Source organism: Carcharhinus amblyrhynchos, unplaced genomic scaffold, assembly GCF_965287045.1.
Source record: "Carcharhinus amblyrhynchos unplaced genomic scaffold, sCarAmb.v2.hapA scaffold_52, whole genome shotgun sequence".
Taxonomy (NCBI): domain Eukaryota; kingdom Metazoa; phylum Chordata; class Chondrichthyes; order Carcharhiniformes; family Carcharhinidae; genus Carcharhinus; species Carcharhinus amblyrhynchos.
Window position 1 is genome coordinate 42672 of NW_027649793.1, and position 27779 is coordinate 70450.

General features: G+C 46.9%; 1 protein-coding gene across 1 annotated transcript in view; it reads left to right on the forward strand.

The window, feature by feature from the left end:
* The first annotated feature begins 6710 nt into the window (after positions 1 to 6710).
* Positions 6711 to 27779, forward strand: part of LOC145337541 (uncharacterized) — a 54092-nt gene continuing 33023 nt past the window's right edge. The window contains exons 1-6 of the mRNA XM_080182334.1: positions 6711 to 7121; positions 7213 to 7308; positions 7402 to 7635; positions 8181 to 8203; positions 9214 to 9329; positions 22956 to 23498. Of these exons, the coding sequence (XP_080038460.1) occupies positions 6711 to 7121; positions 7213 to 7308; positions 7402 to 7635; positions 8181 to 8203; positions 9214 to 9329; positions 22956 to 23498 (1423 nt within the window). The remainder of the gene's footprint in view (positions 7122 to 7212; positions 7309 to 7401; positions 7636 to 8180; positions 8204 to 9213; positions 9330 to 22955; positions 23499 to 27779) is intronic.

Sequence of the window (27779 nt, forward strand, 5' to 3'; positions counted from 1 at the left end):
GCGAGCATAAGAATAAAAATTACTGTCAGCAACTTTAACCAACCTTGCTGAGGCCATACTGGAGGTTTGTGTACAGTCCTGAAGATCTTACCTAAAGGAATAGATAATTGCCTTTGAGACAGTGCCAGCAAAGTTCTGTAGGTGGATTTCTGGGCAGTGCTCGATGAGGAGAAATGAGTAGATTCTGTCCATATTACACAGAGTTTAGAAAAATCAGACGTGATCTCATTGAAATATAACATTCTTAAAGGACTGCAAAGGGCTGATGCTGGGAGGATGTTTCCCCTAGTTGTGGAGAATTGAACGAGGAACCTCATCAGCAATGACAGTAATGTTCCTGCAGTGGAAATTCAGAGGCCGAGATTAATGCTCTCGGATCCTGAGTTCAAATCCTACAACAGCAGCTGGAGAATTTTAATCAATTCTTTCAATAAACCTGGAATAAAGAGCTAGTCTCTGTAATAATGACAATGAAAGAATGAGGCTGTCCTCCAAGAAAGGAAATCTGCCGTCCTTACCAGGTCAGGCCAGCCTGTCCAGAGAACTGTTGTTTACTTTTCTCTCCGAAATGACCCAGAAAACCACTCGGTTATATCAAACAGCGGTGGGAAAGTCAAGCAAGATTATATCAAAAGCAATTAACTGACATTCACCGAATTTTCAGATGTGGCAAAGGCAGATTCTGCTCAGACAACGCATCAGAGACCCTCGCACTGACATTTCGGGACTTGTGCCAAAATTGGGAGATCTTCCCCGCTGACTGGTCAGTGGGGAATTGTGATTGGTGCTGAACACTGTGTAATTATCAGCGAACATCTTCATTTCTGACCCTATGATGGATGGAAGGTCATTGATGGAAGGTAACTGAAAATGGTTGAGTTTAGTACGAAAGAAATGCAATCGCCCAATCGTGTCTCTGAACCTTCCCCGCTTCTTGGGCCGTTTTCAATGGTGAATTCTTTCCTGCAGCACCCAGATTCTGTCAGCAGGTGGCAGCGGGGCGCTTTGTAACAATAAAAGACGAGTTCACGCAGCGTCTTAACCCATCCCAGAAACTTACTGCACCCGCAATGAATCATTCAGCATAGCTGCACCACCCTTCACAGTAAATCCCACAAGTATCCTCTGATAATGGCACTCAGTATAACAGCGGCAAGGTGGCACAGTGGTTGGTATTGCTGCCTCATAGCGCCAGGAAGCCGGGTTTAAATCTGGCCTCGTGTCACTGTCTGTGTGGAGTTTGCACATTCTCCCAGTATCTGTGTGGGTTTCAGCGGGGCTAGTTGTTTTATTATTATTCATTCGTCGGACATGGGCGTCGCTGGCTGGCCAGCATTTATTGTCCATCTCTCGTTGCCCTTGGGAAGATGGTAGTGAGCTGCCTTCTTAAATCGCTGCAATCCATGTTCTGTGGGTTGACCCACAATGCCGTTAGGGAGGGAGTGCCACGATTTTGACCCAACAACTGTGAAAGAATGGCCAGATATTTCCAAGTCAGGATGGCGAGTGGCTTGGAGGGGAACTTGCTGGTGGTGGTGTTCCTATTTATCTGCTGCCCTTGTCCTTCTAGATGGAAGTGGTCATGGTTTTGGAAGGTGCTGTCTAAGGATCTTTGGTGAATTGCTGCAGCGCATCTTGTCATGGTACACACTGCTGCTACTGAGCGTCGGTGGTGGAGGGATTGAATGTTTGTAGGTGTCGTGCCAATCAAGCAGGCTGCTTTGTCCTGGATGGTGTCAAGCTTCTTGAGTGTTGTTGGAGCTGCACCCATCCAGGCAAGTGGAGAATATTCCATCTTGACTTGCGCCATGTAGATAGTGGATAGGCTCTGGGGAGTTAGGAGGTGAGTAACTCGCCGCAGAATTCCAAGCTTCTGACCTGCTTTGTAGTCACTGTGCTTATGAGGTGAGTCCAGTTAAGCTTGTGGTCAAAGATGTTGACAGTCGGGTATTCAGTGATGGTTACACCATCGAATGTTTGGGCCGATGGTTAGAGTATCTCTTATTGGTAATTGCCGGGCACTTGTGTGGCGTGAATGTTATTTGCCACTTGTCAGCCCAAGCCTGGATGTTATCCAGATCTTATTGCATTTGAACACGGACTGCTTCAGTACCTGAGGAGTCACGAATGGTGCTGAACATTTTGCAATCATTGGCGAACATCCCTACATCTGACCTTACGACGGAGGGAAGGTCATTGATGAAGTAGCTGAAGATTCTTGGGCCGAGGACACTCCCCTGAGGGACTCCTGCAGAAATATCATGAGCTGACTTACCCTCCACAACCACAACCACCTTCCCACGGATCAGCAGCGAATTTGCCTCCTGCTACCCATTGATTGTAATTTCGCAAGGGCTCCTTGATGCCACACTCGGTCGAATGCGGCCTTGGTGTCAAGTGCTGTCACTCTCACCTCACCCTCCAATTCAGTTCTTTTGTCCATGTTTGAACCAAGGTCAGGATAATGAGGTCAGGAGCTGAATGACCCTGGCAAAACCCAAACTGGGCGTCATTGAGCAGGTAATTAGGAACATAAGAACTAGGAGCAGGAGTAGGCCATCTGGCCCCTCGAGTGTGCTCCGCCATTCAATAAGATCATGGCTGATCTTTTCATGGACTCAGCTCCACACACCCGCCCGCTCACCATAACCCTTAATTCCTTTACTGTTCAAAATTTTATCTATCCTTGCCTTAAGAACATTCAATGAGGTAGCCTCAACTGCTTCACTGGGCAGGGAATTCCACAGATTCACAACTCTTTGCATGAAAAGTTCCTCCTCAACTCAGTCCTAAATCTGCTCCCCCTTATTTTGAGGCCATGCTCCCTAGTTCTAGTTTCACTCGCCAGTGGAAACAACTTCCCTGCTTCTCCCTTATCTATTCCCTTCATTAGCTTATACGTTTCTATAAGATCTCCCCTCATTCTTCTGAATTCCAATGAGTATAGCCCCAGTCTACTCAGTCTCTCCTCATAAGCCAATCCTCTCAACTCCAGAATCAACCTCGTGAATCACTTCTGCACCCTCTCCAGTGCCAGTATATCCTTTCTCAACTAAGGAGGGCAAAACTATACACAGTACCCCAGGTGTGGCCTCACCACCATCTCATACAACTGCAACATAACCTCATTGTTTTTAAACTCCAGCCCTCTAGCAATGAAGGACAAAATTCGATTTGCCTTCTTAATTACCTGCTGTAGCTGCAAACCAACTCCTTGTGATTCATGCACAAGGACACCCTTTACACAGCAGAATGCTGCAATTTTTTTTTTACCATTTAAAGAATAGTTCATTTTACAGTTATTCCTACCAAAATGGATGACCTCACATTTATCAATATTGTACTCCATCTGCCAGACCCTCGCTCACTCACTTCGACATCTATATCTCTTTGCAGACTTTCTGCATCCTCTGAACTCTTTGCCCTGCCATTCATCTTAGTGTCATCTGCAAATTTTGACACACTACACTTGATCTCCACTCCAAATCATCTGTGTAAACCATAAACAATTGTGGTCCCAACACTGATCCCTGAGGCACACCACTAGTGCCTTATTGCTGAGCAAGTGCTGCTTGATAGCACTGTTGATGACCCCTTCCATCACTTGACTGATGATCGAGAGTAGACTGATTGGGCAGTATTTGGCCGGGTTGGATTTGTCCTGCTTTTTGTGTATAGGACATACCTCGGCAATTCTCCACATTGTTGGGTAGGTGTCAGTATTGTGACCATACTGGAAGAGCTTGGCTAGGGGAGCGACAAGTTCTGGAGCACAAGTCTTCAGTACTAATGTTGGAATGTTATCAGGCCCCATTGCATTTGCAGTATCCAGTGCCTCCAACTATTTCTTGATATCACGTGGAGTGAATCGAATTGGCCGGTGACTCGCATCTGAGATGCTGGGGACCAATGGAGGAGGCCGAGGTGGATCATCCAGTCCGCACTTCTGACCGAGGATTGCTGCAAATATCGTTGGTGCGATTGCTGCCTTATCGTCGGTGCAGGCTCGATGGGCCGAATGGCCTCCTTCTGCACCGATTCTATTCTATGATTCTATTCCTTATTAATATTGCAAAAAGAAGTGACCTATGAATTCACAATGAACAGTGCAGATATTCTCTACAGTAAGCACTGCAGCCAGTGAAGCGGGTTGCGTTGTTCTTCATGGTGCTGAATTTCATGTGTGCTGTTAGAGCTACGCTTTACCAAGTAAATGGACAGTATCGCTTCACAGTCCTGATTTGTGCCTTTTATAGGGGGGCAAACTTTGGCAGATGAGTTACCTACTGAAGTATTCCCAGCCTCCAAACCTGTCCAGCAGTTTATATATGATCCGCCCAACTCTGTTTCTGGTCAATGACACCACAGGTTGTTTATGGTGAGGGACTCAGTGCTGGCGATGCTGCTGAATAACAAGAGGCGTTGCTTAGATTCTCTCTTGTTGAAGATGTTCATTGCGTCATATTTAAGTTACATGAATGTTACTCACCACTGATCATCCCAATTCAGGGTGTTGTCCAGTTCTTGCCGCATGCAGACACAGACTGTTTCAGTCGCTGAGGAGCTGCGATTGGAACTGAGCACTTCGCAATTATCACTTCACTAATATCGGAGAGAAGCTCAGTGAAACTCTCCGCCTGGTGTCTGGAAGCCATGGGGAGTTTCAGCACTTTCTCATTCAAATTGCTGAGGTCACATTTCTGTGAGTGAATCCCGCCCCTGTTCTGTTCAGCTCCCTGCTGTGTGACTGTATTTACCCAGCAGTGAGTGAAAGTTATATATCAGACATTAACAGACCCAATCCTTAATACATCATAAAATACAGGGAGCACTCAATAAATCAGGCAGCATCAATAGAGAGAGCCACAGAATTCACTTTTCAAATCGATCGCCTTTCATCGGAACTGGAATATTTTACAGAGCAAATAATTTCTCAGCAAGGACAGTGTGGGGGAAAAGGGCGGAGAATAACAACAGGGAAAGTTCTATGAAATGGTGCAGGACAGGAGAGGTTAAATGTCTAAAGGTGTAACGGTACAAAGTATAAGAGAATGGGGAATGGGACTGGTGAAGAAGCATAAGGTGGTTCCAGAGCAGTGTTAATGGTTACAGCAGAATGGTAACGGTGGTTAGAATCTGAAGTTCCTGAATTCAATGCTGAGGCTGAAAGGCTGGAAAGGGCAGAATGGGAATATTCCTAATTCCTGTCAGGAACAACTGACACTGCATTACCAGAGCTGTGCATAAGCGGCTGTTGGAAAGAGAAATGTGTCGATGTCCTTTTAGAAACGAATACAGTTGTTAACAGTGAACTCAGTAAGTTAAGATTAATAATTATTTAAGAATACACTTCAGATGGAACATATCGGGATCATAGTAGATTTTATGCTGTTCAGTGACTCTATGATCCCCTGTGAAGTCTAACGAGGTCCATGGAGAGAGTTCAGTGTCCAACATTTCATCCGGCAGAATGAATCCTATTGCGATTTTCACCAGCTGAACCGACAAACCAGGAGTGCAGTAGACTGGAGTTGACTTGTACAAGTCAGAGTCTAGATGCCAAGGCTGACAGCGACCGTGTTCAGATCCTGATTTCCCCAATCACTTGTTCTCCACTATTACCGTTGTTAAATCCTCGTGTTAGCACAACAATTTATATTTAAATATTTTTATTGCGGATTTCAAAGCCAACTAATTGCAGCAGCATAGATTGAATTATTGCAGAATTTCAGTGTGTAAATCCATCTCGTCGAATGGTGAGCTCATTTTTTTCAGACAAAAAACAAACTCCATATACAACCTGTGCGGTATAAAATCATCTTGTAATCCAAGCCTCCCTATCAATGTACCAACTCTCTCTCCCTCAACCATTCCATGTGACGGCGAGTTCCACATTCTCCCCATTCTCTGTGTGAAGAAACTCCGCCGGATATTGGAGGAGAGATTCCACTTCAAATGTTCCCTCATCAGTTCAGAGCAAATTACTGCGGATGTTGGAATCTGACGAAGAGACATCCAGACTCGAAACGTTAGCTCTGTTCCCTCTCCACAGATGCTGTCAGACCTGCCGAGATTTTCCAGCATTTTCTGTATTTACTCCGTCATCAGTTGATGTTTCTCTGGGTCAGGGTCCCCGGGAGGGATTCATAAGCATTTATAAAACCGCAAGGTATTCTTTCTAGAAAATGAACCAAACTTCACAGATCGAACCCTCTAAATATCTTCCCTGTAGCTTTTGTGTAAATTTCTCTTTGATATTTATAGTATTCGATGTTTTCATGTGAGCGGCTGCAGTCATGAACACAATTCAGTTTCTGGATCTGGATCTGACACCGAGTTTCACCAGGGTGGTTTTAATCGGCAGCCAGTTCAGACTGAAGAGAAATGTAATGGAATCTCGATCCCGTTCATCTCTCCCTCCTTTCTCCCTCACGCTCTCCCTCTTTCCACTGTTAACATTTCCGGGAGCCCAACCCCCATCACCACCACCCCCACCCACCCCCGACAGGGCTCAATGATTCCCCACCATCATCCTCTAGACCGCGCCAGTTTTTATCTCCAGTGTGAAAGTGGTGAGGACATGGCCCGCTCTGTAATAATAATTCCCTGAGTGCTGCAGTGAACTTCATCGGGAAATAGCTGAACTGAGGATGTGCGGCAGGAACACCGAAACTGAAAGCGGTTTGAATCAGGAAGTGCTGAGTATGGACATGACTTCCAGACAACAGCTCCAGAGTTGGACCGAGGAGACAACTTGTCCCATTTGTCTCGATTTTTTCACTGATCCGGTAACACTGGAATGTGGTCACAACTTCTGCCGCTCCTGTATCACCCAGAGTTGGGAAAAGAAGGAGATAAACCCCTGCCCGGAATGTAGAGAGGAGTTTCCAGAAAAAAACCTCAGGGTAAATTGGGCCTTAGCGAATCTGGCCGGGAAAGCTCGAGAATTAAAGCTGAATCCGAAAGAGAAGGAAAGTAAACTTCACTGTGAGAAACATCAGGAAGAACTGAAGCTGTTTTGTGAAACTGACAAGAAATTGATCTGTCTGATTTGTAGAGATTCGCGGGAACACAAATCCCACAACTTCCTGCCCAATGATGAAGCTGTTGAAATCTACAAGGTAAATGGAAAATATTTTATAAGATGATAATTTTATCACATTTTCAACATCCAGCACTTTCATTCTGTGATTTTTTTTCTCCCAATCCCAGGATCAGCTGAAATCTTCCTTAGATTCTCTCACAGAGAAGAAATTGGCGGTTCTAGAAACAGAACAGAAACAGAAAGGGAAGATTTCTGAAGTTAGGGTAAGGTCTCCCTGTGCTGATTTTCTGGGATCTCGGTTAGTTTTGTTCCCTTTATCGCGGGACATTAATTATGTCTCACATTTCATTGGGTAGGAACAGTCGAGCAGTCTGCAGACCCACATCACATCCGAGTTCACTAAAATGCACCAGATTCTCACTGAGAAAGAGCAGCGATTACTCAGAGATCTCAGGGATGAAGAGGAGAGGATTCTCGAACCGATGGAGAGAAACCTTCGAGAGATTCAGGAGAATTTAAATTCCATTGAGGGGAAACTCTCCAAGTTGCAGAAACAGATGGAGCAAAAAGATGATCTGATATTTCTGAAGGTGAGGGAATATATTGTGGCTCAGCTCAGGGAAACTTCACACAGTCACTAAATAACTTCTGGTAACTGTGAAATTAATGTAGAATTTACTGAAAAATACTAACCAAATTGAACAGAATTTTGTATCCCTTCCTGAACTGTTTTCTTGCTGTCTCTGAACTAACAGCTCCCACACTGACTGCAGATTCCTGGGAATATCTGAAACCTCCTGAGAATGAGTCTTGATCTTCACACTTGCTTTGTGATTATTTCTGTGTTTCCCACATTCAATTTTCTCCTGGAACTCCCATTGTAATCCGGTTCCAGTTCCATGTTGTGAGTGTATGGGTGTGTCTGGTACGGTGTGTAAGAGTCACTGTGTCTATCAGTGGGACTGATGTTCAATTCCAGTTGATTTGATTCTCCACAATCTTCCTTCCAAAGTACATGACTTTACACTTCCCTGTGAAATCTCATCTGCTCTGATTCTGCTCATTTTACCAGCCTGTTTAAATGCTCCTGAAATCTGTTACTGTCACCCTCACGTTCCTGATTCATTTCTTTCAGGAGGAAGTTTGTCGGGAGAAAAGGTAGGACATGTTCTTGACTGAAATCCGCTGTTTATTAAAATAAAATGTCATTTTCGTTTATTTATTGGTTGTTGTCGCAACATTAAATGACCTGTCATTAGGCCATGGAAATTCAGTGTGTAATTCACGGACCAGAGTTATAAAAAACTGCCTTTATTACAATGATTTTACATAACTGCTACAATAGTGCAATAAATAACCGGGAAGTGTAATTAATACAATCTGGTTCCCAGGCCGGAAGTGATCACTTGCCCGATGTTAGCTGTTAGTGTCTGTGACCTTCCCACTGACCCTGAGAGAACCGCAGAGTCCATGTTTCCAAGGAGTGGGTCACCCATGTCCCCATGGAGCCTGACCAACCCGAGAAGGTCTCACATTAAAGGGGGAACCGATTCTATTTTTATCCGAAATACAAACTGACTCTGTGTTCTTAACAACCACAGTAGTAAAGAGTTGTATTCATATAGCACCTTCATTGTAAATTAATGTCATAAAGAGTTTCACAGGAGCGTTATAAACTAAATTGACACAGAGCCAAATAAGGAAATATTAATCCGGATGACAGAGGTGGATTTCAGAAGGACAAAGGAGAAACAGAGAGAGAGGATCAGGGAGGGAATTCCAGAGCTCAGGATCTCGGCAGCTCAAGGTCCAGCTCTCAATGGGGGAATGACCAAAATCAGAGATGTTCAAGGTGTCGGAAGAAGAGGAGAACAGGATTCTGGGAGAGTTGTGGGGCCCAGGGATTGCAGAATTGGATATTCAGCTTTGGGATGTTTTCAGCCTCTGTCTTTGTTCTACAAACTTTGTCTATAATACACCAAGTGGACAGGTTAAATGTTCATCATTTCCTGCAGTGTGTGATGGCTGTTATCAGAGTTTGAACCTTTTTCAGGGCATGGCTGTTTCCATTCTCTGCCTTAGAATTTATAAATTATCCATTTTTAAATTTAAAAAAAATTATCATTTCACTTTGGATATTTTCTTGTATTTTTTTTTAACATTTACAGGATTAGTAATGGTGAGCGCACACTCTCAGTATTTGATGCCGCCCTGTCTATCAGGAAGTTCAAATACCTTTCTCAGTGCACAGCGTGGAGAGAAATGATGAAACCCAGTATTCCCGGTAAAACTCTTACATTCATTTTCCTGATTACCAATACAGTTGTGAAGAAACTAAACAGACTTTAAGATCCCAGATTCACATTTCCACGAGTTAATCCCTAGAGTCTCCCGTACTCATATTTATCTTTCTGTGGGTTCCTCTGGATAAGCGTCTGAACACAGTAAGAAGTCTCACAACACCAGGTTAACGTCCAACAAGTTTATTTGGTAGCAAAAGCCACTAGCTTTCAGAGCGCTCCTCCTTCATCAGGTGAGTGAGATTTCAGTTCACAAACAGGGCGTATAAAGATACAAACTCAATTTACAAAATACTGGTTGGAATGCAAGTCTTAACAAGTAATCAATTTTTAAAGTTACAGACAATGTGAGTGGATAAAGGGTTAAGCGCAAGTTAAAGAGATGTTTATTGTCTCCAGCCAGGACAGCTAGTGAGATTTTGCATGCCCAGACAAGTTGTGGCAGTTACAGATAGTGTGACATGAACCCAAGATCCCAATTGAGGCCATCCGCATGTGTGTGGAACTTGGCTATCAGTCTCTGCTCAGCGACTCTGCGTTGTCGTGTGTCGTGAAGGCTGCCTTGGAGAACGCTTACCCGAAGATCAGAAGCCGAATGCCCGTGACCACTGAAATGTTCCCCAACAGGAAGAGAACACTCTTGCCTGGTGATTGTCGAGCGATGTTCATTCATCCGTTGTTGTAGCATCTGCATGGTCTCCCCAATGTACCATGCCTCAAGACATCCTTTCGTGCAGCATATCAGGTAGACAACATTGGCCGAGTTGCAAGTGTACTTGGGGGATGGTGTTTTCACGTGAGATGATGGCATCCGTGTTGATGACCCAGTCCGTCTTGCAGTGGTTGCTTTGGCAGGGTTGTGTGCTGTCGAGGTCACTGTTCTCCTGGAGGCTGGGTAGTTTGCTGCGCACAATGATCTGTTTGAGGTTGTGTGGTTGTTTGAAGGCAAAAAGTGGGGGTGTGAGGGTGGCCTTGGTGAGATGTTCGTCTTCATCAATGACATGTTGAAGGCTCCGGAGAAGATGTCATAGCTTCTCCGCTCTGGCGATGAAGGGTGCTCTGTCCACTGTGTCCAAAGTCTGAAGTGTCTGAAGCCATCAGCACTGTGTGTCAAAGAAGTAAAGGGATCTGTATAACCAGAGGAATAGAGCACGAATCTCAAGATGTGAAAAAGAATTGCTCTAGGATTTTGGACTGGCCTCCTTGTTATTCTGGGAAATTTTTTTCATCATCATTTATCAGGAAGGCATACAGACATTCGATAACAAGTAATGAGCTGTAGATAATCTGTTTGGTGGAATTGGGTGACCCAGCAGTGCTGACAGCAAACTATATGCCACATCCAGCTTCATGATGAGAATGGTAAAAGACCCCAAGCTGCACAATACTTTTAGAAGCTCAGCTGACAGGGTGCTGCACAGATACACCTAATCAAGGCGAGGCAGATCTGCCTGTTCCAGCATAGAATTCCTGTTTCATCCTGAGTTTTCACAGTCAGATTGAGTGCTGTCCAGCAGGTATAGAGTTTATGCTTTATTTATACTGAGCATTGGTGAAAGCAGAACTTGAGCACTGTTTAAAAGAAAACACCAACTGATTCCGACTCTCATGTTTTCTGTCCATTTACCTGTTATTATTCCATCAAATTTCTAGTGCACTAAGTTGTTCACTAATCTCTTGTGTGGTCTTAATTGAAAACTTACTGAAACTCTAAATACTCAGCATCCATCAGCTTTAGTTCCACTATTCTGCTAATTGCATTTTGCACTGTGGCACTGTGGTTAGCACTGCTGACTCACAGCACCAAGGACCCAGGTTTAATTCCGGCCTTGAGTAACTGTCTGTGTGGAGTTTGTACATTCTCCCCATGTCTGTGTCGCTTTCCTCAGGATGCTCCGGTTTCTCCCACAGTCTAAAGACGTGCAGGCTAGTAGATTGGCCATGTTTTTAAAAAAATGCCCTTTAGTGTCCCAGGATGTGTTGGTTAAATGGATTAGCAATTGCAAGTGTTTTGGGTTACAAAGAGAGGGTCTGGGTAAAATGTTCTGTCAGAGTCAGTGCAGACTTAAAGGGCCAAATGTCCAACTTTTGCACTGGATTCCCTTTCATGAGTCAATCTTGACTGTGCCCAAATTTACCATTATTTTTTTACCACATTCTTTGTTAAAGATTCTTACATTTTCTCTCCTACTGATGTCAGACTAATCGATCTGTCATTGCCCATATTCTCTCCCCCTCCTCGATGACCCCTGCTGAATAAAAGTATCTCAGACTTAAAGTATGGTGGCACGGTAGCACAGTAGTTAGCATCGCTGCCTCACAGCGGCAGGGTCCCAGGTTCAATTCTGGCCACAGGTCACTGTCTGTGTGCAATTTGCACATTCTGCCTGTGTCTGTGTGGATTTCCTCTGGGAGCTGTGATTTCCCCCCACAGTCCAAAGATGTGCAGGTTAGGTGGATTCGCCATGTTAATTTGCCCCTTAGTGTCATGGAGATTAACAGGCTAAATACGTAGGGTTACAGGGCTAGTTGTTGATGCAGACTTGATGGGCCAAATGGCCTCCTTCTGCAATGTAGGAATTAAAATTAACAATTGAACCAGCATCCACCACTGTTTGAGGAAAAGGGTTCCAAACATCCACCTCTCTCGACATGGAGAATTGATTTCTAACATCACTTCTGAACAACTTGGTTCTAATTTTTAGATTATGGCCCCTGGTTCTCAGCCTCAGCCTTATCCACCCTGACCTTCCCTGTGAATATTTTGTAGACTTCCATTAAATCACCCCTCAACCTTCTGAATTCGAGAGAATAAAGGTCAAATTTTTCTAATCTCCCCTCGTAACTAAATCCTTGAAGCCTAGGTATCATTCTTGTAAATCTGCTTGGAACTTCCTCCATGGTCAAATCATCCTTCTTAAGATATGATGTCCATACTCCCAGTGAGGTCTAACTAAGGTTTTAGACAACTGAAGGGTAAATCTTTGACAAATTTGCTTGAGTTCTTCAAAAATGTAACAAGCAAAGTGGATAATGATGATCCTGTAGATGTAGTATAACTGGAGTTCCAGAAATCATTTGATAAGGTGCCACACAAAAGGTTCATTCATCATGGGATGAGGGATAATTTATTATTTTTGATAGAACATTGGCAAACAAGCAGATAGCAGGAAGTCAGGATAAATGAGTGTTTTTTGAGTTGGCTAGATGTAACTATTGGGGTGCCAAAGGGTTCAGCCCTCTGACCCCAACTCTTTATAATCTACATTAATCACCCGCATTCAGGGAATAGTGGATACCATAGCCAAATTTTCAGATGACACTAAAATAGATGGGAAAGTAAGTTGTGATATCAAAAGAAGAAATTTATAAATGGGTATGGAGAGTTTAAGTGAATAGGACAAAATTTGGCAGATGAGATTAAAGTGAATAAGTGTGAGCTGATCCATTTTGATAGGAAAAATACAAAGGCAAATGATTAGCGACCTGGGTGTCCTCATGCACGAATGGCAAAAAAACTAGGATGAAGGTATAGCAGGTAATAAGGAAAGCAAATGGAATCTTCATATCTATTGTTAAAGGTATAGAATGTGACAGAAGTGAAGTGTTATTGCTATTGTGTAAAGCATTTGTGAGACTGCACTTGTGTACAGTTTTCGTGCCCTTTCTTGAGGAGGGATGGAATTGCATTGGAGCTGGTTCAGAGAAGGTTCACTAGCTTGATTCTGGAGATGAAGGGTTTGTCTTATGAAGAGAGGTTATCCAGTTTAGGCCGATTCTTTCTGGAGCAGAGAAAAATGTGAGGAGATATAATTGAGGTATACAAGATGCTAAAGGGCATTGACAAAGCAGATTCAAGGATATTTTGGCCCTGGAGGGAGTGCAGAGGAGGTTTACTAGGCTGATACCGGAGTTGAGGGGATTGAGCTATGAGGAGAGGCTGAATAAACTAGGCTTGTACTCGTTAGAGTTTAGAAGAATGAGGGGAGATCTCATTGAGACGTATAAGATGATGAATGGGATGGATAGGATAGAGGTGGAGAGACTCTTCCCGCTCAAAAAAGACAATAGGACTAGGGGGCACAGCCTCAAGATAAAGGGGAGGCAGTTTAGAACGGAGTTGAGGAGGAACTTCTTCACTCAAAGGGTGGTGAATCTCTGGAATTCTCTGCCCGTTGAAGTGGTGGAGGCTGCCTCGCTAAATATTTTTAAGAAGCGGGTTGATGGGTTCTTGATAAGAGAGGGGATTAAGGGTTATGGGGAGAGGGCGGGAAAGTGGAACTGAGCCACAACAGATCAGCCATGATCTTATTGAATGGCGGGGCAGGCTCGAAGGGCTAGATGGCCTACTCCTGCTCCTATTTCTTATGTTCTTATGTTCTTATGTTCTTATTCAGAGCAGATGTTTCCTCTTGTGGGGCGACTTAAACCAAAAGCTGACAGTTTTAAGATACAGGGTGGCAGATTTAAAACACAGATGAGGAGAAATTATGGGTGCGATTCTCCCTTTGCAACGCATTCGTTTTTTGGCGGGTTGGGTTGGGAGATGCATGAGTCGAACTTTTCGCAGGTACCCCAGAGTGTTTACGACCCGCGCGCATCCCCTAACCGGGAAAAAATGGGCCGCTGGGAGAACACTGAAAACTGTCCGACCACTGATTTCCATCTGTTACCATACTTTGGAATGCCACTATAGGGATCGACATGACAATCTCCACCCAGGTTAGCGTCTCCCACCTCTTTGGTGTGATGTCACTTTGACACAAATCAGAGTAGATATATAAAAGACTCAACCTGGTGTGGCAGCCTTGAACTGGCGTCAGGAGGTAAGCGCAGCGTGCAGAGTGCGAGGGATGTTGTAGGCAGGCCCTGGAGATGCTTGGTGGGCTTCTTCCTGCTGCCTTCTGATGTTGGCCTGTGGATCAGAGATATCTGGGTTGCGGGCAGGCGTGCTTCTATTTTCTCAGAGCTCTGTGGGTGAGGGTCCCTGAAGGAATCCTGCTCAGCCTTTCCCTCCAGAGCACTGTGCTGTGGCATTGTCTTGCTGTGGGCTATGATCAAGGGTTACACTGAGTGCTGGGAGAGGAGTGCACCATGTGCTGACTGAGGCCTAACCAGATGAAGCATTTACTGCTCCAGGCTGGTGTGCCGAGGTTCAGACATGGACTGCACGGAATCTGCTGTCACTGGGCACACATCTGCTAATGATTTGCTGTCTGTCCCGGCCCTTTGCTGTTTGTAATATAGATAAATGATTTGGAAGAAAATGTAACTGGTTTGATTAGTAAGTTTACGGACAACACAAAGGTTAGTGGATTTGCAGATAGCGATGAGGACCATCAGAGGATACAGCAGGATATAGATCAGTTGGAGACTTGGACAGAGATGGCAGGTGGAGTTTAATCTGGAGAAATGAGAGGTAATGCATTTCGGAAGGTCTAATCCAGACAGCAAAGATACACTAAATGGCAGATCCCTTCAGAGTATTGATAGGCAAAGGGATCTGGGTGTACAGGTACACAGGTCACTGAAAGTGGCAATGCAGATGGAGAAGATAGTCAAGAAGGCATAAGGCATGCTTGCCTTCATCAGCCGGGAGATGAGTTTAAAAATTGGCAAGTTGTGTTGCAGCTTTATAGCTTAGTTGGGTTCCACTTGGAATATAGTGTTCTGGTCGCCACACGACCAAAAGAATGTGGAGGCTTTGGAGAGAGCACAGGAAAGATTTACCATGATGTTGCCTGGTATGAGGGCATCAGCTATGAGGAGAGGTTGGAGAAACTTGGTTTGTTCTCACTGGAACAACGGAGGTTGAGGGTCGACTGATAAAAGTCTACAAGATGATGACAGGCATGGACAGAACTTTTTCCCAGGATGGAAGAATCAGTTACCAGGGGGCACATGTTTAAGGTGCAAGGCGCAAGGTTTAAATAAGATGTACGAAGCAGATCGTTTTTTTACGCAGAGTAGTGGGTGCCTGGAACTTGTTGCTGGGGGGAGGTACTGGAAGCAGATATAGTGGTGTCTTTTAAAGGGCGTCTTGATAAATACATGAATAGGATGGGAATAGGGGGATATAGTCCCCAGAAGGGTAGGGGGTTTTAGTTCAGTCGGACAGCATGGTCGGTAAAGGCTTGGAGGGCCAAAGGGCCTGTTCCTGTGTTGTAATTTTTTTTAGTTCTTTGAAAGGGTTCCACTCCCTAAATGTGCAGATCATATGTGACCATTGAATGGAGACCATGCTGGTCGATGCATGCCATCCAGTGAGTGTCCATGACAGTTTTGTGCTCAGGCAGTCGGACATCCCCGGCCTCTTTGAAGTCCGGCCCAGGCTACCAGGATGGCTACTGAGTGACAAAGGTTACCCACTGAGGTCACGGCTGATGACACCTGTGCGGAGGCCCGAGACCGAGGTGGAGACCTGCTACAACGAGACCCATGCAGCACCCATGTAGAGCGGTGCACCATCCCGCTGAAAATGCAGTGCCGCTGTTTGGACCACTCTTGGGGGGGGTGGGGGGGGTCTCCAGTTTGACCCTGTGTGTGCCTCAAACATTATAATTATCTGCTGTGTGCTGCACAACATCACCCAGCAGCAGGGAGACCAGCTGGAGCAGGAGGAGGAAGAGGAGGAGGATGAGGGGCAAGGGGGCAAAGTGGTCGTCCCACCATATGAGGAGCCGGAGGAAAGAGGATGGAGGCGATAGCAGGTGCCCGGCCGGGAAGGGCAGTGAGGGATGCCTTGATTACAGCCCGCTTCACCGACCTGGTACTGTGCAGTGAGGGGGCTGCAACCACCACACTCCAGGAGCAATTGCAGCCGCTATTCCCCCTCCAAACTGATCTGGGCCCTCAAACTGCCACATCACCCTTCCACAGCCTCTGTCAACCCACCACCATATCCCCCCAGAAAGATCCAAACCTGTTAATGTGCCTGGGCTGGCAGTGGTTGTGTGTCTTGGTTGAAAGCTGGAGGATGATGACCACTCGCTGTTGTGGCACACTGGGATCCTGCCCCTGGGGCCACTCAAGCCTGATCCCTAACCTCTACTCTGAATGCACGCTGCCACCCTGGCCCAAGTAGCTGTAAGGGTTGGGGAGACATGTTTGTTGGGTAATTGGGGGATGGGGGTGGTGGAGGGGCTCACTTGCACTAAGAGTCTGGTGGGTGTTGGAGAAGGTAGGACAGGCACTCTCTAACATGTGGCTGAGTCTCCAAGCACCTCTATGCAAGGGAATGGGGACAACTCTGCACTTTGGGGTGGGGTGGGGTGGGGAGGTCTGGAATTAGAGACACATTAGTCACAGCTGTGAAGTGCAAATAAAAGTTTATTGTGCTCTTAACATTAGTGATCAATAAACCCTGACTACTGACAACCTTCACCCATGTTCTCTTAGTGAAATCGAACTTTCTAACTTTCTGTGGTCTACTGCTGCTTCTATGTGTGACCCCTGGATGCACACCAGAGGTGGAGGTGTCCAGCAATGATGCACATCCGTTGTCTGTGATGCCCTTGGCGGGTGTCCTCTGGGTGGCCGGGACCTGGAGGGCCCCAGCTGACTAGCCGCTGGCACTATTTCGGTGCCACCCTGTTCTTCTAGCCGGCCCTGAGATGCCCCGGTATGCGGAAGGGGGGGGGGGAATCAGAAGGTCTCGGGACGTCTGGGATCACTTGGGCGGAAGGCCCCGGCATGGGCCCAGCCCTTCCTCCTCACTTGTGGGGCCCAGAGGGCCCAGGGACACTCCATGGGACGTCAGAGTAGCTGGACTGAGCTCCAGGAACTCCGGTATCACCTGGCCATGCCAATCCTGGAGGCTCAGATGCGTCTCCCCATGATCTGTGATCTCTCAGTTCTGGCCCTCTGAGACTGGGCCAAGCTCTGGAGCCCCTCCACTGCAGCATTCTGTGAGCAAGCCAGGCTCTGGAGCCCCTCAGCAGTAGCCCTCTGACGCTGGGCTAAGTTATCGAGGCTCACAGGCACGGCCAACTGTGTCTCCAGAATGCCAGTGAGAGTCCCAGCCATGGCCAACAGTTTCCCAACACCCATGGCTAAGAAACGCTGTGCCTCCTGGATGGCGTCAACACCCTTGCTCGTATCCTGCTGTGTCTCCAGGATGTCCTGGACCCTGTCACTCATGAGGACAGACCCCTGGGTCAGACTTTCCACTGTGGTCGCAACCCTTGCAATGTTGGCCTGGTTCACACACTGTGTCAGCACCACCTCCTGCACCAGCATTCTGTTGGACTCCCCTAAACAGCCTTGCAGTTGCAGCATGGTTGCTGACAGCCCTTCCACAACCCTTTGTGTTTCCTGATGCATCACCACCAGCCTTGGCCCCATGGCTCGGCATCTGGCTTGAGGACAGCTGAATCCTCGCCTCTGGCTGACCTCTATGTGCCCAAGCCCTAGGATGTGCATCAGTGTCTGTGATGTGCTCACCAGATCGTGACCCAGAGGCCTCAATACTAAAGTTACCCAATGTGATGATAGTCTCTGTATTCGTGGGTTGTGTGGTAGATGCCGGTGCCGTTTCAGTGGTGCTGTCCTCAGAAGATTCTTCAAAGTCTCCCTCCAAGGTGTTGTCCAGGGGGATCGTGGGCAGTTTGCTCCAGAACAGCGGAAGCGGGGGTGGTGGTAGGATCACCAATACACAAAGGGCCAGGTTCCTCTGGGTCCAAAACTGCAAAACAAAACACACATTTGGGGAAGGGAAGTCAAACATTCTAAACAGCATCACACTTATTTCAAAGAGGACTTACGTTGTGGGCTATGCTAATACTCACTTGCAAACTGGATGCCGACCTGGCTGTCCATCAGCATTCTGGATGGACTATCTCCCCCTGCCAACTCCACGGTACGCTCTTCAACGCTGGTCGGCTGCTGCAGGTCAGGCACACCATCGCCAGTCTGTGCCCTCACGTGGCAGTTATGCTTTTCTGCTGTAGGAGCTTAAGGTGTCTCGCAAGCATTAATATATTCAAATGCATGGTGTGCAATGTGTGCCTGTGTCTCGGGAGTTTTGTGCTGGCAGTTGAGGGGAAAAGGGTCACCACTGAAGGGTGCTCATTGAGGGATGAGGGGAAGGGGTTAGATTCTGTTCTGGGGGAAGGGGGCCTTGTTGAATGCTTGCACAGGGTTTGAGATCTGTGCCAAGAAAGTGCGGAGTTCCAAGTGGGATGCTCACTCACCCTTGCTGCTCAAAGAAGGTTGTACAGTTTTTTCTGACCCTGCCGGCCAGAGCACAGTGTCGGGCTCCAGGCATTCACCACTTCTGCCACCTCCTCCCACAATGCCATGGTGACTGCACCCCTTGGACGAGGCGCCTGGCTGGGGAAGAGCGACTGAATTCTCTCCTCCATGGCATCAAGCAGGCGCTCTTGGTCAGCCTCAGTGAATCTTGGGGCTGATTTCCTCAAATGTATCTTTGTGGTGTGATTAGTTGTGTGTCCATTCCTGCAGTTTATATACAGCTCTTGGGGGGTGGCGGTTGCAGGGACTTTGGCCAGTCAAGGGACAGTTGGCAACAAATCCTTCTGAGAAATTTTGAAGGCTGCTTTCAATTGAATGTTATGTGTCCCTCGGGGTGCTGATTGACTGCCATTCAATAAGCCGCTGTGTCCTGGGGGAGGTACAATACTCAGAGCTCCGAATTAATAAGCTGCTGTGTTCAGGGCAGGTGCAATACTGAGGACTCCCATTCAAGAGAGGGAATGCTCGCAAGCTGGGGTTGTGTATGGTAGCACAATGCAAGTTCTCTGCAGGGCAGCAGTGAGGTCAGCATGCTCAAGGGGTGGGGTATCCACATTATCCAGATCCGTGGGGCATGGGGTGAGTAGGTAGCAATGTCAGTGCGAGGGGAGGGGTTGGGGGGGTGGGGGGGGGGAGGCAGGGTGTGCAGTGATGTCTGTACGGCGGGGGTGGGGGAGGTGGTGGAGGTGGTGCAGCAAATTCAGTAGCGGGTGGGGTTGCCAATGATAAGGCCGGTGATGTCTGTCTGGAGATTGTCTCTGCGGGGAAGTGGTTTGGGGGCCACCGATGAGGCCAGCAATATCTGTGGGGGTGGGAGGGTGTTGTGGGGAGCAGCAGTGGTTGGAGGGGGGCTGTGGGGGCAAGCAATGTCTGAGGGGGTTGGAGGGCAGTGCTGGGAGATCTTTTCAGTGATCTCCCAGAGATGTGCACATGCACAGATTCCCGCTCATCCTACAGATTTCAGGCTGTTTCGTGTGAGTATGCTGTGCCCCACAGCATTTAATGAGATTCATCATTGTGATTCCTGCAATGCACTGAGTGTGGGAGATTCGGATCTGAAGTTGCACTGAATAGACAGTTGTGGTTTAAACCAGTTTTCTCACCAATTCCCTCACAGACATCGCAGGCCTCATCACTGACCCCTGAAACTATCCCACAGACATGATCGGGACAGATTTTTAATTAGTTTGGCATTGAAGGGTTGTATTGAAGGGGCAGGAAAGTGGAGTTGAGGCTGAGACAAGATTAACCAGAATTGTATTAAATGGCGGAGCAGGTTCGAGAGGCTAAATTGCCTACTCCTGCTCCTAATTCTTATGATTTATACTCTGAGTAAATAATAGGGATTTCAAATTAGATCCAAGAACTAAAACATGATTGTTCCTAATCTGGACACTATCAAATATTAAGGTTTCATCCAAGATCGTAACAAATTTAGGGTTTGGTCTGGTCTGGTATTGTACCAAGAGAAAATGCAGAACTCTAGGGTACAGAGGGAGCTGGATGTCCTGGTGCATAAATCATAAAAAGTTAGTCTGCAGGTGCAGCAAGTAATTAGGAATATAAATAGGACGTTACTATCTATTGCAAAGACACCCAGGTATAAAAATATGCAATTGTTCCTGCAGGGGCACAGGACCTTAGTGAGACCATATCTGGAGTAATGAGTACTATTTCTATCCCCTTCTAAGATCATGAGACCATAAGATATGGGAACAGATGGAGGCCATTTGGCCTATCAAGTCTGCTCTGCCATTTAATGTTACCATAACTGATCAAACAGAGGCGTTTTCTCCTCACCTATGTCTTTAATGGGTGACCCCTTACTCTGAGATTATGCCCTCTTATCCTAGACTCTGCCACAAGGGGAAACAATGCCTTAGTGTCTGTCCTGTCAAGCCTGCAGAGAATTATATAGGTCTGAATAAAGTCCCCTCTCAATCTTCTAAACTCCAATGAGTACAGGTCCAACTCACTTACCCTCTCCTCATGAGAAAATGTCTCCATACCTGGAATCAATCTAGTGAACCTTCTCTGGACAACCTCCAATGCCAGTATATCTTTCCTTGGATAAGGGGACCAGAATTGCTGTTGTCTAACTCGTGCCTTGTATAGATCGCCCTATTTTTATACTCCATTCCCTTTTAAGTTAAGATGAACATTCCACTTGTCTTTTCTAATACCTGCTGAACTTGCACGCTAGCTTTTTGTAATCAATGCATGAAGACCCAGAAATCCCTCTGAGCTGCAGCTTTCTGCAGTCCTTCTCCATTTAAATAATATTCAGCTTCTTTATTCTTCCTATCAATGTGCATAACTTCACATTTTCTTACATGATATTCCATCTGCCAAATGTTTGTCACACAGCAAACCTGTCTGTTTGTAGACTCTTTGGGGATGACATTACCATTGTGCCCCACCAGCTGATGGGCGGAGTGAGCTGGTAAGATTGCCAGAGAGCTGAGAAGTCAGGTTCACACCCGGTTTCTCACCTCACGAGATCTTACCGGCACTGGGTATCAGGCTCGATAAATCTTGCACCTGCAAGGTTGAATGTATTATTTAAATTTATTGTAATACTAATTTAAACAGAATAAGCAAGTATGGGATAGAATTATCTGGGATCACTTGCCTGTGTGGCCACACTCCAGTGAGGATCATGTATTGTCCCCCATCAATCTCTCCTTCTTACCTCAGTATTTTCCACTATCTCTCTGGCTACTTCACACAATCAATCTCTCTGTCAAGCAATTACCTTTCCCTCCCACTCTCTATCCCCATTCTCCATCCACTCTCCCACTTGGCCCCTTCCCATGCTCTTATTCATTTTCACATACATTCTCCTCCTCAAAGAACAGTAAGACCAATAGGTTACATTGGAAGAGCCATTTGAAGAGCAGGTGGGTATGGAGGGGGTGTTTCAGGAAGAGGAGAGACAGATGGAGAGGTTAAAAGAACTCTGCTCGCCCCCAGCCCAGCAACACATACTACCCCCATTCCACACCACAGCTCCCCAGCAACTCACACTCCCCCTTACACGGTCCCCGAACAACACACACTCCCCATACCCCCACACTACCCACATTCAATCACAGAACTCACCAACACACACTTCCCACATTCCCCAACCCACAGACCCGCAGCAACACACACTCCTTCTACCTCCCCAGTACCCCTGCAATGCACACTCACCACATCACGCACCCCCCCAGCTCCCTAGCAAAACATATTCCCGAAACATACTCCCCACATCGCCCCCCGTCACAGGACCACCAGCAACACAGCTGTCCTCATTTCCCCTCCATTCACAAACACAAACCTAGAATCCATGCAGTCCAGGCCTGAAACAACACTTCTTAACAAATTCTGAGGCTGCAGCCCTGCCATTTCAGAGAGTTTCCAGCCCATTCCCCGCCAGCAACAGCCCTTGCTGCTGCCAGCACTAGGACCCAGATTCAGCGATAAGGCCCAAGATCAGCGCTCAGACTTGGGTCAGCGTTGAGAATCCAAAGTCGAACCCCGTGAACAGCATCAGCCTCTCACCGCACTCCAAAATGCAACCTGTACAGCATGAAACAACCTCCCCCCCGACCCCCCAGCAACACAGAGCCATTTGAAACCTGAGACTTACCTCCTCACTCACCCTGTCTGCTCTCTGAATGCGACTGGTGTTTTCCTCACTGATTCCAACTGCAGCCAATAAGCTGGGATGATTCAGAGTGAATTTTGTTAACTACATTGTGATGAATACAAATGATGCAAATTGATGCTTCACCCATTTTGTGCAGGCTCCTGATTGTGCCAATTTTTTTGGTGGTAAAATGGGAATGGGTGCAAAAATGGGCTCCATTCCAGCTAGTCATATCATGCCAGATTTTATGACATTTTTCCAGCACAAAACGGCCACAATGAGGTCGTTAAATTCTGCCCATACACTCCACATCTTCATATTGTTCTCTTACAGCCTGCCACAATATCTGCCACCCAGTTGCTGTCTATACACTGTATCTAAAACCTTCAGGCTCTGACTTGCCCTCTCCCTCATGTTGCTCTCATTCTCTCTCTTCACCCTCCTGCTCCCTCTGTTTGCTGCTCTGTTTTCTCTCTGCCCACTTCAGTGCTCCATCTCCTTCTCTTCCTCCTCCCTTTCTCTCACTCTCTCCCTTAATCCTCACATCTCCTTTCTGCTCTCTTCCCACTCCTCTCCCCTCCCTCTGTTCCATGCACCCATCATATTCCTGCTGTTTTTCCCTTCCCCCTCACAAACCTCTCTCCTCTCTTCCTCACTCCTCACACTCTCTCCCCTCCCCACCCCCTCTCTCTAAATCACTGACTGTGTTATTTTAACTTTCCCCCAGCTCCAGCCTCTCTGACTCTGGATCCGAACACAGCGAATCCCGGGCTCATCCTGTCTGAGGACCGGACCAGTGCGAGAGTCGGAGACAAATGGCAGCCGCTCCCTGACACCCCGGAGAGGTTTAATCTCTGGCCCTGTGTCCTGGGATCAGAGGGATTCACATCAGGGAGACATTACTGGGAGGTGGAGGTGGGGGAGAAGACAGCGTGGATTCTGGGGGTGGCCCGAGAGTCTGTGAAGAGGAGAGGGTTTCTCTTCCTGAGACCTGTGACCGGATTCTGGACGGTCGAGCTGAGACCCGGATGTGGTTATTTAGCCCTCACCTCCCCCTCAGAGACCCCCCTCACCCCGAGTGTGAATCTCCGGAAGATCGGGGTTTCCCTGGACTATGAGGGTGGACAGGTGTCATTTTACAATGCGGACAACATGTCCCATCTCCACACTTTCACCCACACTTTCACTGAGAGAATCTTTCCCTTCTTCTTTCCGGGATGGAATAACAACGGGGACAACTCGGCGCCGCTGACAATCTGCGGGATTAAAGGTCTCTAACAGATCCATCCCATAATTTCACACCGTCTCCCTGCCTCCTGCCAGCTGTAAACTGATGGAACCTGTTCATATTGTGGTTATTATATAGAATTATAATTTACATTGGGGGCTCCATGATTACATTTGTAAAATGATTCTTCAAATAAAACAATCTGAGAACCACTGGAATAGAAACAGTTTTTCTCAAAGATTCCACAGTTCATCATTAAATCCAAGAAGCAGAAACTCAACATGTTGTTTGTGTCTGTCACTGAGTGAGGGAGGCGGGTTTCCGGGGAACGGAGAAGCCGATTGGCCGGAGCTCCTGTCACTGAGGGACGGAGGCGGGATTCCAGATTCTTGGAAGGTGATTGGTTAGAATCCCGTCACTCTGAGCGGGAAAGACAGGTTTCCGGAGAGTCTGCAAGTCTATTGGTTAGCATGCCTGTCATTCAGAGCGAAGGGGCGGCCCTCCTGCGGAATGGGGAAGTGGATTGGCCGCAGTGCCTTTCATTCAGCTGAAGAGGCGGGCTTCCTAGATCTCGGTAACGGATTGGTCAGAGCTCCTGTCACTCACAGTGAGGGAAGCGGGTTTGAGCGGAATGGAGAAGCCGATTGGCCGGTGTGGTGTTATTTACATTGAGGGAGGCGGGGAATGTGAAAGCTCATTGGCGGTTCCGCCTGTTCATCAGAGAAGAAGAGGGTTTTCTCGGCAAACAGAAAGCGATTGGTCAGAGCTCCTTTCACTCAGACAGAGGGAGGCGGATATCATGAAACATGGAAACCGACTGGTTAATCCGCCTGTCACTCTGGGGGGATTGTGGGGTAGAGTGGGGTGGACGGGGGAGGGAGAGGAGGAGGTGGGCGGTGGGGGCGAAATGGGGAGGAGGCTCTTCACTCTCACCTCTCACCCCTCACACACTCTCCCCCCCACCCTCACACACTCTTCATCTCCGCCCCTCACACACTCTCCACCCCACTCCTCACACACACTCCATCCCCACCTCTCACACATTCTCCACCCTCGCCCCTCACACAGAGTCTGTTCAGAGTGAACCCCTTATAAAACATTGTTCCGACCTCAACTCGAGTATTGTGGCAAATTCTGGGCATCGCAGCTCCGAGCGTGTGAAAGCATCGGGTAGCGTGTAGAAAAAGATTTGTGAAATGGATCCATCAATGAGAATGTGTGAGCTTTCATTACAAATGAGCATTCCATCCAATAAAACTTTTACCCTGGTTCTCTGTGTCTTCACAAATGCTGTGGATATGCCGGCGTTGGACTGGGGTAAACACAGTAAAAAGTCTGACAACACCAGGATTAAGTCCAACCGATTTATTTGATAGTAAACTCACTAGCTTTCGGAGTTAGTCCCTTCGTCAGGTGAATGGAGAGTTCTGGCCTCAGACAGAGCATATAAATCGGTTGGAATCAAACCAGGTGTTGTCAGACTTTTTACTGTCTCCACAAACGCTGCCCGAGCTGCTGAGTATTCGCAAAATTTTCTGTTTGAATACAGGTTGGGAAATAGTATTTAGCTCTGAGATTGATAGGGCTGTAAAGCTGTATCGATGAGTTCAGACTATTGCACTGCTGTGCTCTCCTGCAGCTCACGTTGCTTCCCTTTGACAGTGTACCTGGCTCTTTCCTGATACTACACGCGGTTGCTTCCTTCTTCTCCTTTCATGGGCCCCCCTGAGGCATTGAATAAATCGTCCACATTTTAACGAAACCACAATTAAATCCACTTCTGTTGAATGCCAGAGAAGACGAGAATTTTTAATGTAACCAGCTGCCGTCCTCCGGCCGCTCCGGCCCGATTGCTGCTGTGAAAAAGGTTTGTTTTGTTCTTTTTTGTTTTCAGAAACCACACTGTCCATATCAAATCTGTGTTGATGCAAATTTGCAACCTCTTCTGATACGCAGCGGCCAAATAAGCTTAAAGCCCGGAGATAAATATGCGTATTTTTAATATACGTGCTTATTAAAAGTTTGTTAACTCAAATTATTTTTATACAGAAGGAAAACCTTTATGACTATATCTAGATTTTGGGTTTGTATAATAAAACATATTGTTTTAACTCTCATAAAATCTGGTTCTGATATAATTTGTAGTCATGCATATCGAGTGTCCTATCGAGGCAGAAGTGGAAATTCAAGATTTTATGTAGCTAAGAATTGCAGACAGTCACAACAAGAATTATATCGAGTTTAATGTAATTAAAGAAGGGTGAAGGGACTCCACAAATATCCCAGTCATCGGTGATGGGAGAGCTCAGGACATCAGTGCAAAAGACAAAGTGAAGCATTTGCAACAATCTTCAGTCAGAAGCGTCAAACTTGGCCTCGCCCTGACATCCACAACACCACATAAGCCAGGTTTCAGCCAATATTATTCACTTCACATGTCATCATGAAATGACTGAAGGACTGAAGCCAGCTATGGAGTATTATAGTACAGAACCATTCAAAAGATATGGATTAGAAAGAGCCCATTCAGCCAATCTTGTCTGTGCCGGCCAAACAGACAGAAAAAAAAACTAGCCACTCATTTTAATCCAATTTCCCAGCACCTAGTCCATTGCTCTGCAGGTGCAGCACTTCAGATGCAGATTGTCGAATCATATGGTCTTCGAATTTTACGCTCAGGAAAAGGCCCTTTGACAATTGTGTCTGCGCCTACCATCAAGCACCTATCCATTCTAATCCCACTTTCCAGCACTTGGTTAGTCGCCTTGCATGCTATGGCGTTCGAGTGCTCATCTAAATGCTTCTTAAATGTTTTGCGGGTTCCATCCTCGATCACCATTTCATGTCGTGAGTTCCAGGTTCTCACCATCCCCCGGGTGCAAAGGTTTTTTCCTAAAATCCCCTCTAAAGCTCCTGCCCTGACCTTAAATCTATGCCCCTGGCTATTGATCACTCTACTAAGGTGGGGCGGGAATGAAGTTTCGTCCTATCTACCGTATACACGACTGTCATATTTGTGCACACCTCGACCAGCTCCCCACCCCAAGCAGGCTCCTCCCAGCTTTCTGTGCTGTAAGGGACAAAAACAGTCTCTCCAACCTCTCTTCACAGCTGAAATACCCCAGCACAGGCAACAACCTGGCGAATCTCCTCTGCTTCCTTCCTAGTGTGTGTGATGATGGATAGAATTCCACGTCCCCTTTTTACTGAGGAACAGGAGGAAGCTGTTGGTATTTCTTATGGATTCTAGATGGGATTGATGTAAACTCTAGTGAATTGGAGCTAAGGTGAATAAATCGAGGGACAAATTAGTCACGACTGAATGAAAATTCGGGGGAGAAAACGGTGAATTAGAGAATGGCTAAAGAACAAAAATAGGATATTTTGCCCCATATTTGGGGTGAGGATGAAGTGTATGTGAGGGGTGGGGTGGACAGAGTGTGAGGGGTGGGGTGGAGAGTGTCTGAGGGGTAAGGGTGAAGACTATGTGTGCGGGGGGGAACGAGGGAGTGTCTCGGTGTTGGGGGGAGATTGTGTGAGGGGTGGGGTGGAGAGTGTGTGAGGGCTGAGGGTGAGGAGTGTGTGAGAGGTGGGAATGAAGAATGTGTGAGGGGTGGGGGTGGAGAGTGTGTAAGGGGTGAGGGTGGAGAGTGTGTGAGGGGTGGGGACTAGGGAGTGTCTCGATGTGGGCGGGGGGTGGTGGTTGGTTGGGGGGGGAGTCTTCTGTTCGTAGGAAGAGGGTGTGGCTCAACTGAAGCGGCGCACTGAGCCACTTTAACTGTTAATCCGCCACTGTCCTTGGGCCAGGCTCCGGTTAAAATGACTGCTCTATTTTCCTTCATAGCGGATGCTCCTGAGATTGTGATTAATTGCTTTCGGGTGCAGTCAATTTCTGGGATGAGTTGAGACTCTGTGAACGCAAGCCTTCCATTGTTACAAAGCGCACCGCTGCCACCTGCTGACAGAATCTCGCTGCTGCAGGAAAGAATTCCCCATTGAAAACGGCCCAAAAAGTGGGGACTGTCTGAGAATTTGACAGTCCAGTCCCACGCGATGGGCCTAATGTCCTTTTTCCGTGTTGGGTCATTCTCGGATTCTTATGTACTCTTAGACGTTATTCTGATCAAATCCACATCGTAAAAATTGATTTCATTCGATCCTATTCTTTGATTAAATGTCCCAGGATCATCATTGGGAAAGAACATAAGAACATAAGAACATAAGAAATAAGAGCAGGAGTAGGCCATCTAGCCCTTCGAGCCTGCCCCGCCATTCAATAAGATCATGGCTGATCTGTCGTGGCTCAGTTCCACATTCTCGCCC